Here is a 10811-nt window from a genome sequence, read left to right as displayed (position 1 = left end):
TAACTTAGCCATGCTAAACCTAACTTCCTAAAGAGAAAGAGCAATAGTTACCCCAATAACACTGAAGCTGTGTCTTCTCTTGATCTTACAGAAATATGGGGGGGTGCATGTTGGGTTTGATGTTTTTTGTCACCCCTGACAACCACCCCACCCTCTGCTTCCTTTAGCAAGTGTGTGTCTACAAGGGGTGGATTTGTTCTATTTTTTCAGCGCTGGGTCTGGGCAATAGAAGGGCTTCATGGAACTCCTTGGTCACAAAGTAGTAGCAGATGCTATCCAGGCAGCAGTTGGACGTGGCGATACACCTTGTCATGGAGGAGAAGTTCTTTGTAACCTGGAGCAGGAAACAGGTAACTCCAACGCCCTCCAATACGAACCTGGCAAACACGCCAAGGTAGGCTGGCACAAAACATATCAAAAATATGATCAGGTTTGCATAAATAACGTGAACAGCTTTCTGGGTTAATTTGTCCTCTAATGAATTTGTGTTCAGGCGTTTCTTAAGGTTCCTGATAACTTCTGTGGAACAAAAAATGAAGACTGCTAACGGAAGAGTGAAAACAAAGAAAATGGAAAGCAGGCTCAGAACAGCAGGTGCAGTGGTATCCTTCTGGAAACAGAGCACGGCGTGTCTCTGCTGAAACTGAAAGGTGGCCCCGATTATCACGGAGACCCACAGAAGCCCACAGAGAAAGGCAGCCTTTGATGGAGACCTGAAGGTCCTGGCTTTCAGGGGGTGCTTTATGGCAATGTATCGATCAATGGAGATAAATGAAACTATGTAGATGCTCACTACCATGTTGATAAAATACATTGCCTCTATAAACTGGCAGAGCTCATCTCGGGTTGCCTTATTCCAGAGCAAATAAGCCATGGAAGGCAAGATGCAGATGACAAAGCAGTCTGCAAGGACTAAATTGATTACATACACCCTGGTTTCTGTCCACTTCTTTATCTTGCAGAAGAACACCCAGAGGGCAAGGGCATTAAATAGTGCTCCAAAAAAGAAAATGAGGTTATACAGGCAGAATTCAATGAGACGAACACTGTGATACAGTTCTAGATTTGCAACATTGCAGCTGTTGGACACATTCATGGTCCTGATGTGTAGATGTTGTATGATGTTCTGAGACCTGAAATAGGAAAAGACGTGGTAAGACTTTCCTCCTCCCTCTTAACAGATACATGGCTCCTGTAAAAAAGGGTATTTAAGTAAGTATTTATTTTGTTATGCATGTGAATTTGAGGCTACGGAGCTGGCCTTCTCAGTCAGCCTGTAACTGGGATACATCCTTTGTCAAGCTTTGTTTATGTTTACTCAGTTTAGGAGTAAATACCTCATGGTACACTTCCAATAGGACATGGCAGACAACCTTTATTAAATAGGGAGATATGAATGGGGGTGTGTGAAATAATACTTAGAAGAGCTCCTATAGATAGCATGGGCATCCTGTCACAATGTGAACACTAATTCCTTAAACCAGGCTGTGCAAATAAGATAAAATTGCCCTTAGCTTGATTTTGAGCTAGGCAGGGACTGCAGCAACCAAAGCTAAAGCCCAGTGCAACCCATGAGCAAAAGCTCTTCTACCAGTTGTGCTGGCTTGGGAGCCAGACTAGAGCAGCGACGGGCTGAAAGGGCATAGCAGATTTTCCTTAGTAGACATCCTCATGCTCTGGCTCTAACTGGGCAGGTTTCTGAGCCTTTGGGCTGCCTTCTGAGCCCAGAGCTCCTGCTACATAGAGGAAAACAGAGCTGATTCTGCGTTCCTGCATCCCAAAGGCACATGTGAAACCCCAAGAGAGTCGGTGAGGCATGCTGCTCTCCACATCCTTGGGAGGGGAATGGGGGTGGAAGGGTTTCAAGCCCATTTGTTCCAGGAGAGAGTATGAGTCTGCAGATGTAAAGGAGACAGAACACCTGAAAGAAGGAACACTGGTGCAAAACAGGGAACTTGCCATTAAGGTCTGCTCAAGGCAGGCGCCCTGCCACCCAGGGAAATCCATGAGATGTAAGTAGTAGTAACTGAGCCTCTGTCACACCAGCTGCTAGATGTTTCACAAGAGTATTGGTTGTGTGAAGAGTGTGACTTTGTGGGCAGATAACAATCAGCTTTTAGCAGACCCCATCCTGGGCAAAGTGGCTTTATGTGACGTGCATATGGAGGAATTATCTGAACCGGTAATTCTGCGTTTGTGTCACTGAATGTCTGCTTGCATCTAAATGTGCTTTGGAAAGAATTTTAACCTTTTAATTTAAAATTAGGTTTTTACCACCCTAACAGGAAAGTATTGAGGGATGTGGTTAAATCCTACAGCTTTCACAGGTGCAGGAAGGGACACCATGGCTGGACATGCCTGGTTAAGCAGTTGCCTCTGCAAGCAATGCAGGCATCATGTGCAGGCGGTGAGGGCACTGCCCTCAAAACCAGACTCCAGTTCTGAAGTAACCAATAAAGACACAAATAACTCTATTGCTGGGGGGATATGCAAGTGTCTTGGGCACCAACGGACACTACTGTGACTCCTGCATGGAGCTCTCTCCCAGTACTTAAGTGCTCAGGTCTGGTTTTCCCAGCAGAGGCTTGCGGCTCCCTGCCTGCACACTGGAAGGAAGCTCACAGCTGTCACTTTGGGAAAATCTTGCTGAACAAGAGGAAGTAGTAGCAGGAAAATGTCTTACATCAAGGGCTGAAGCCACCTTGTTATGCTCACTCACTGTACGAGGCAGATCTCTTTGCTGGCATGGCTGATGCCCAGGTTGCTTTTCAGTGGCCCCGGTGTGCGGTGCCAGCAGCAACCCCATGCTGAGGTATGGCGCAGGCATGCTGTGCTGGTGTGCGCTGCAGCGTGGAAGGGCTCTGGTGGACACCACCTTTGGGGCTGGAGGTGGCTCACAAGTGCTCCAGGCCACAAGGCAGCTCAGAGACCGGTGTGGAGAGGAGGAAGGAAACAAGCAGAAGGTGTCAAAGCAGGCCACGTAGCACAGACAGAGTATGGCTGAGCAAAAAAATGTCTTTAAAGAGATGCAGTTTGATAAGCTAGCATATCCTGTGGCTGCTGGAAATGCTTAAGGAGGGGCAAAAGAGATGGCTCTAGCATCAGAGGGGCTAGGCAGCAACATACAGCTGTGAGAAAAGGATGGAGATGACTGTAAAACAGTGTCTTGCTGTTGCTGGAGGACCAGGAATAGGCTGGGGCTTGACAAACAAGGTGGGGTGTGTACTGCTTTCCCCCCACCATAATAGACTGGGGAGGGCCAGTCAGCAGCTGTGCCCTGCCATGGAAGCTGGTGACCGGCTGGGGAGGAAAGCCGGGGCTGGGCTCATTTCCTCCAGCAGCAGCTCAAGGAGTAGCAGGCTTCTTCCAGACACTTAACAGAGAGCTTGGAGGGGGAGAAGCAAGGCAGACTGAAGGTACAGTGGGTGTTGCAGTAGCACCATGATGGCAAACATCCAGTGGTTTTTCCCAGCAGGGTGGCCACTGTGGAAGCAGCTGCACTGGAGGGGGAGTCTGGTGCATAAAATCTTCCTCCCTCCTTGTGTGCAGAGCCCAGAAGTGAGCAGGTACCAGAGGGGTGAAGGGTGAATGCGGCGGGTGAAATGGCTAAGGACAGCATGGGAGCCATGGTGGGTGAGGGAAGGGACCTGGAGCTGAGTAGAGGGGGAGGGAGAAGAAAAACGGGGTGGGAAGTATGTGGTACAGTACAGCATCTTCTGCATCAACCGCCTTCAAACCTGCCACCTCCATGGCAGCTGCCCTGATTTTCACCAACATTTGCATAAATTGAATGGGTAGCTGCCAGCAAAGATTTAATAAATATGCTACACAGGTATGAGAGTAGACTTGGACAGGGCAGTACTTCACAGGGGTGTTAGCCAAGCCCCGGGCAGCCAGCTGACCTGGGGGGGAAGCACAGCCAGGAAGAGCGACCAGGCAAAGTGCTTCCATGGCAGAAGAGCCCTAAGCGAGGGCCCTGCCATGGCACTTTAACTTTTATTTAGTTTCCAAATAGCATAAAGAAATCTGGAAACTGCCTGCTCTGACCTTGCTGTTGTCATTCACAGCTCTATCAAACGCAGTGATCTAAGGGACAGCACTTTTTTTGCTGGTTTCTGGGGGGTGGTGGTGGTGGTGGTGTTTGCAATTTGTGTTCTTTCAGGCTCATCTATCAGCGCATCTTTGAAAACAGTAATGTAGTCATCATAGCCATAGCGCTGCTTTGAAAGACCCTGGAAAGGAGTGCAAGGGTTTGCTTAGAGAAAAAAGAAAACTTTTGGAATCACTTGTTTCCCACGTTGGGATGAATTTAGCTTCCAGATCCCAGCTGCTGTTAGGAAGTAACATGCTGTGTGCAAAGACCCCAGAGAATACCTTGGAATAAGAGCAGAAACTCTTAACACAAGGTTTAATGATCACAACCTATTGCATGGACCTCTGCGTGGCCAGGACTGCCCTGCCCTGCAGAAACTGGGCGCCTAAGCCTCCTCTCCCTCCTCCCAGCCACAGCAGGACCCAGAGCAGCAATTCACAGAAAAGCAAGAGAGAATAAAACAAAGTGATATTACCTGTAGGTTTAGTGCCACAAAATCAGCAGCAGGTCCTGACAGAGGCAGGGCAGCCACGCATCCTGGCCAGGAGGAGCAGGGCCAGCCGGTGGGGCTGGAGGGTGGGCACAAGCTGGATGTGCAGGGCAGGTACCTGGCACCAAAAGCTGGCTGGTACTTGAAGGTTTCTATAGCACCTCCTCCTCCTGTGTAGGAGATTTCATGTCAGTTTGGTCTGCCAACCAGATAACCGGTGGCAATACTTTCCAGTGAGGTCTGGTGCCTCACTGGAATTCAGCACTTTCTAAAACGATGCGTTCAAGGGCTAACAGTGGTACTCAGCAGCTGTGGATTTGAAATGCTGTGCTGAAACCTGCAGTTAAGCAAGGCCAGGAAGATGTGATATATGGTATTAGATCACCCTGTGCTGAATTAATTCATAGAACTGTAGAATCATAGAATCATTTAGGTTGGAAAAGACCTTTAAGATCATCGAGTCCAACCATTAACCTAACACCACCAAATCCACCACAATATAAGCCAATACATTAACTGCAAAAATTATTTAAAAAAAATATTCTGCAAGTTAAGATCTAATAAAATTAAACTGCTGTGCAACACTAGCAGTTTAGAGATAATGTATCTTACAGAAGTCCAACACGTATTGCAGAAAATGAAATAAGAAGCATGAAATTTATAACTGGACAGTAGTCCCCCGATACCTTCACAGAACAGAGCCATGCTTGCACAGCTCTGGGCGGGCAGGTGGGCACACTGAGCAGCTTGGCACGTAGTACAGGCTCTCTCTGGGCTGGAGAAGGTCTCCCCAGCCCTCCTCAGGTGGAGGCCACTGTACCCAAACAGCCCCTTGGCCTGGGTTTAGTGCCTGGGGCAGGGGTGGAGCAGGAGATGGCCACAGTGGGGCCAGCAGCAGGGCTCCAGCATGCACTCCTCTCTGAGCACAGGTACAGCCAAAGCACCCAAGACCTTCAGGCTGATGACTGAACCAAGGCCTTGGCATCTCACGTGGCTGGCAAAGAGCCTCCCTGGTCACACCCTGCATTCTGTAAGCTCCAAAGGGCTCAGTGGTGGGCTATTTAGTTGGTGATGATAATCAGCGTGCAAAATAGCTAGCGGAGAGTTGTCTCACTGCCCACTTACCCTTAGAACCTGATCAGCTGTAACACTTCTTCGTTGCAGAGGTGCTAATGGTCATTGGTTGCTCATAAAGCAGCACAACGAGTGCTCTCCTGGCTAGGTGAGCTGTGAGAGAAGAGAAGCCTGCTGGCTCGGGCTCAGGGGCAAAGAGCACACAGGCACTGGTGTGGTGAGCAAAGGCTGGCAGGATGCTGACGTGGCCCAGGTGTCCCTGGCTTGGGAGGCATCAGGTGGCATCAAGCAGAGGAAGTGCTGCAGTACAGCTGTCCAGCAAGGCTGTGCAGGGGAGAGGACCTGACAGAACATCCTGAAGATAAGACCCACTCGCTCCGCTCCACCACAAGGCTTTCGCACCTTGCAGCCCCACTATAACCACAGAGATGTGTGTGCTGATCACAGCGCTCAGGAGGCAACCAGGCATCCAAAGCCCCCATGTTCGTCTGTTGCAGAGACCAAACCGTCAGTGCATAAGGTAGGAGCCACATAAAATGTCTCTGAATCACACACTGGTGAGACCCTCAGACACCACCTGGCATTTGTGAGGTGCTGTGGTGGAAGAAGGCAGGGAAGCGTGCTGATATGAAAGGCTGCGATGGCTCTTTGGGCTGCAGCGTGAAAGAGGGGTGGGAGGGTCACTGCAGGGGTTTAAGGCCAGGAAAGACACGTGTCAGGACAGCCACAAAGGAAACGCTGTGGGAGCTGTGCGCCTGTGGTAGGTGCAGCTGCATATCCCAAACAGAGGCTGATACTTTGAGTTATTTTTGATTGAGAGCCCAGGATGATGGTCTTGTTCACAGAGTGATTGAGATTGGAAGAGACCTCTTGAGGTTTACCTCAACCCCTTGCACAGAGCCCATTGCCCGGGGCCATGTCCAGTCTGGTTTTGAAAATCTCCAAGGGTGTCTCCACAGATTCTCTGGGCAACAGTGTTTGATCAGCATGAGAGTAACATTTTTTCTTACGTTTAAATGGACTTTTCTGTATTTCAGTTTGTGCTCATTGCCTCTTGTCCTCTCACTGTCACTGCTAAGAGCTCCATCTTCCCTACTTCCTTCCACTGGGTGTTTATACCCAATGTTTTATGGATAAGATCCTTGCAAACCTTCTCTCCTCCAGGCTGAACGGTCCCAGCTCTTTCAGCCTTTCCTCATATGAGAGATGCTCTAGTCCCTTAATCACCTTTGTGGCACTTTCCTGTACTTGCTGCAGTAAGTCCGTGTCTGTCCTGTACTGGGGAGCCCAGAACTGGACACGGCACTCCAGATGTATTTTACCAGTGCTAGGTAGAGGGGAAGGATCACCTCCCTTGAACTGCTGGCAATGCTTATCCTAATGCAGCCCAGGATGCCAGGATGCTGTTGCCTGCCTCTGCTGCAACAGGGCTGCATTGCTGGCTCATGGTCAGCTTGGTTTCCACCAGGATCCCAGGTCCTTTTCTGCAAAGCTGCTTTCCAGCCTGTCAGCCCCAGCCTGTACTGGTGCATGGGGCTATTACTCTTCAGGTGCAGGACTTTGCACTTCCCCTAGATGAGCCTCACGAGGTCCCTGTCAGCCCACTTCTTCAGCCTGTCAAGGTGCCTCTGAACGGTGGCACAACCCCCTGGTGTATCAGCCGCCCCCCAGTTTTATACGATCTGCAGACTTGCAGAGGGCACACTCTGCCCTAGCGCCAGGCCGGTACCACTTGGCATCTTCATCATTCGCCCCAGTCTTGACATCCGAGGGACTCCGCTAAGGACTGGCCTCCAGCTGGACTTCATGCTGCAAACCACGGCCCTTGGGGCCTGGTGGTTCAGCCAGTTTTCTGACCACCTCAGTGTCCATTTCCCAGCTCATACTTCAACTGTCTGTCTCTGCCGGTATTATGGGAGACAGTAAGGCTTTCAACACTGAAGTTGTGGTCAACACCACCTGCTGCTCTCACTTCATTCACCAAGAAAAGGCATCCTTTAGAAGCAGCTAACAAGTTGATGAGACATGATTTTGTAAATGAAATCACCTCCTTGTACTTAGTATGGTTTTAAATGGTTTCCAAGAGGAATTCATCCACCTCTTTCCCGGGGATCAAGGTGAGACTGGCTGTCCTGTAGTCCTCTCGATGTTCCTTCCTACCTTTTCTGAAGATAGTAAGTCAGCATTGTTACAGGGACGAGCACACCGTGAGTGCCAGCTCACCATGCAGATCTGGCTGTAAAAGGAGAGGAGATGAGCAGCAGCAGCAGCAAATTACTTTAGGACAGAGAAGGTAAAAGGATCAGGCTAAGATTTTCTATGGAAGATGCCAGCTCTGCCTCTACATGCTGCTGTCCAAAAATCTGGGTATAGTGCCTGGGACAGGAGCAGTTACAAACAGAAATCCTTCACTGAGTGTGCTTGCTGCAGCCCATTGAAACTGCAGAGTGGATGGCTGGCTGAGGGCCAGCAGAGAGGCAGGGATGCCCGTCTTCCACATGGGAAGACAAGGCTTTGAACTCTGAAATGCTAAGTGAACAAAAGCCACAGGCCAGTGGGGAAGGGAGCAAATACCTCCCTGGGGCTCGGTGAGGGGTGATGCTTCAGGGCAGCAGTATGCTTCAGCATCTGATGGTGTGGTGTGATGGAAATGACGCAGTGGAAACCATAAAAGCATGGTGCTTTCCCTTCCAGGAGAGACTTCTTGATAAGTGTGTTTGTGTCCTCAGCGTGTGAGACAGCACTGAGATGAGTCACACGGCTGCCAGCTCTGCAGAACTGCAGCTGTCAGCACCGAGAGCCCGCTGGTGGGGGCATCCCGCCCACAGCCCCACCGTGACAGGGCCAGCCACGGGTGGGGAGAGGCTGGTCCCCTGCCGTGGCCGTGCGGGTGGGCTGCCAGCCGGGCAGAGCTGGGGGTCAGAGCCTGCCGAACCCCGGCGGAGTGGCTGCCTTGCACCCTGTTGCAGGGGGAACTGGGGCACCAAGGTGGGAAAAAGTGGCAGCATCGGGTGGTGCTGTGGCACTGGGCAAGGTGGCAGCTCAGCCCCACGCGGTGGGCTGCAAGGGGGGCCCTCTCCGGCAGGGTGCCAGGCAGGGAGACGGGCAGGCGGCATCACGAGTGTAGCGGGACGGGCTGAGCGTGGCTTTTGCCACACTGAGGCAGCACTCCCAGTGAAACATGACAGGCAGGTGTGAAGGTGTTTCAGATCAGGTTTGCCCATGGCATACACGGCCAGTGCTACTGCCGCAGTGTGTCTCACCTCATCCTTCTTCCTCCTCTTCATCACAGGGCGGCTCGCTTTCCAATCCTACCTGCCACTTAGACACCAGTGTCTTTGTGCAGGGGCACTTCTCCCTCAAGATGAGTGTGCCGTGGCGCTGAGATAAGCCCTCCCGGGGCAACAGTCGAGGCGGACAGCACAGCCCATCATTGTGTGGAAGTGTCTGATGGGCCCAGGAAGCAGCCAGGGTGCCACACACACGCGCGTGCGAACACGTTCAGCTCTCAGCCAGCACTAGCCCAGCGAAACCCGGCTGCAGAGCCCAGGTTGCCCCTCTGCGTACTGACACCGCTGATTACAAGGCAGCTGTGCCCACCACCCATCACTTCCAAAGAGGTCCCCTCCACAGCAAGGTGGGCACAAGAGCTTCAGTTTCTCCTCTCCCTGTGTTTGCAGGGAAAGTGAAGCCCTCAGCCTTGGCTGTCTCCACACCGGTGGTGCCCACCCTCCCCGTGACATGCAAGTGTGGCGATGGAACCTGCCATGCGAGGCTCACAGGTCACCTGTCTGTCACCCACCTACATGCAGCTGTGGTTGTCTTGCAGCATGGTGGGGGTCAGGGAGCTTCTGTAGGGTGGTGCAGCCCAGGGGGGGGGAGATCACAGAGGTCTCCTTGAGGGGGGAGTTGAGCACAGTTTGGGGCAGCCTGTGGAAGACAGTTTGTCCATAGCCTGAGTCATCACTGAGCAAGCTGTCAGCAGGGTCCATCCAAGCTCTGCCATCCATGGGCAGATCTTAGAAGGACAGGTGAGAGAGATGGCTGAGTATGCATCCTTCCACCTCTGAGAGACAGAGATGGGGTGGGTGCTGCAGTCCAAAATCAAGCTGTGAAGGGACGTGCACCTCTCGCTGGCCTTGCTGCCAGCAGGACAGGCCGCCCAGCCTCCCCTAGGTGAGGCAGAAAGCCCTGAGTGGCTCCCACATGGTGTGCTGGCTGCTTCGGAGACAGCAGGATGTCGTGGCTCACCTGTCCTAGCCCTGAGCCCCCAGGACCGGCTGAGGGAGATGTGGCGGGAGCCATCCCTGCCTGGACCAACATGCACCTCCTCCTGTCCAGGAGGTCTGCCCCAACCACGGGCTGGCGAGAGCAGAGTGTCCCCCAGGGGACAGACCCTGCCAGCCCGGTGCTGGGTGCAGCATCTGCGGCTGATTTGGCATTGCAGGGTGCAGCCTTTGGCAAGCAGAGGAGGTGAGATTCTGCAGAGGTGGTGGTGCAATGGTGTTGGTGCAGCCTCGTGTGCCTCTGCAGGCGTGCAGGAGGCTGCACTTTGCAGAAGGGACTAAGGCGGTGGTGGCTGACAGTGCCAGCGCCAGCCTGAACTCAGCTGGGGGGGAGGGAGAAGGGAGGGAGGGAGGAGTGTTTTGTGGCAGAGGTTGGAGGTGCAGGTGAGAAGCATCTAGTTGGGATGTGGTGGCCTAGGAAAGAGCCCCAAGAGGGATGCAGGCCAGGAGGGTAAGGTGTCCGGGGGACAATACGATGGATGTGGGGACAGAGATGAGGGCAGGCTGGCTGTACAGGCAGGACTGATGTGCTCCACCCTGTGCAAAGGCTGGAAGTGGCCAGGGGACACAGAGATGTGGCAGGAGAGGACCTCTTGGATGGTGGCAGCCAAACAGCACTGCGGGAATGTAGGTCTGTGCCAGTAAGGCCAGTGGCACCTGCCTGCAAGCAGGCTGTCTGGCCTGGACACAGGGATTCATTCCCCCAAGGAAGACAGGAGAAGGCTGTGCCTGCTGGGTCCTCCTGAGGGCCTGTGTATTTTCCTGGCATTTGTCACCCATTTCCCACCAAATGTCAGTGCTGGAGGGTGCTAATCTAACACAGATTACATCTGTTTGTGTGTTGATAAAACATATACAGTGAAGAGGA

At 52.2% G+C, this 10811-nt stretch overlaps 1 protein-coding gene across 1 annotated transcript; it reads right to left on the bottom strand.

The window, feature by feature from the left end:
- Positions 1-178: 178 nt before the first annotated feature.
- On the bottom strand, positions 179-10258 carry LOC101916803 (G-protein coupled receptor 35-like). Its single transcript, XM_055817376.1, has one exon. It carries the CDS (start codon positions 1094-1096, stop codon positions 179-181), a length of 918 nt encoding a protein of 305 aa, XP_055673351.1. The 5' UTR covers positions 1097-10258.
- Between the last annotated feature and the right edge of the window lie 553 nt (positions 10259-10811).

This window comes from Falco peregrinus, chromosome 12, assembly GCF_023634155.1.
Source record: "Falco peregrinus isolate bFalPer1 chromosome 12, bFalPer1.pri, whole genome shotgun sequence".
Classification (NCBI taxonomy): Eukaryota; Metazoa; Chordata; class Aves; order Falconiformes; family Falconidae; genus Falco; species Falco peregrinus.
The sequence above is the reverse complement of the archived record's forward strand: the minus strand, read 5'-3'. Positions and strand labels throughout refer to the sequence as shown.

What these genes read in the sequence shown, in the direction of transcription:
- LOC101916803 (XM_055817376.1), bottom strand. Translation starts at nt 1,096, where the DNA reads ATGAATGTGTCCAACAGCTGCAATGTTGCAAATCTAGAACTGTATCAC.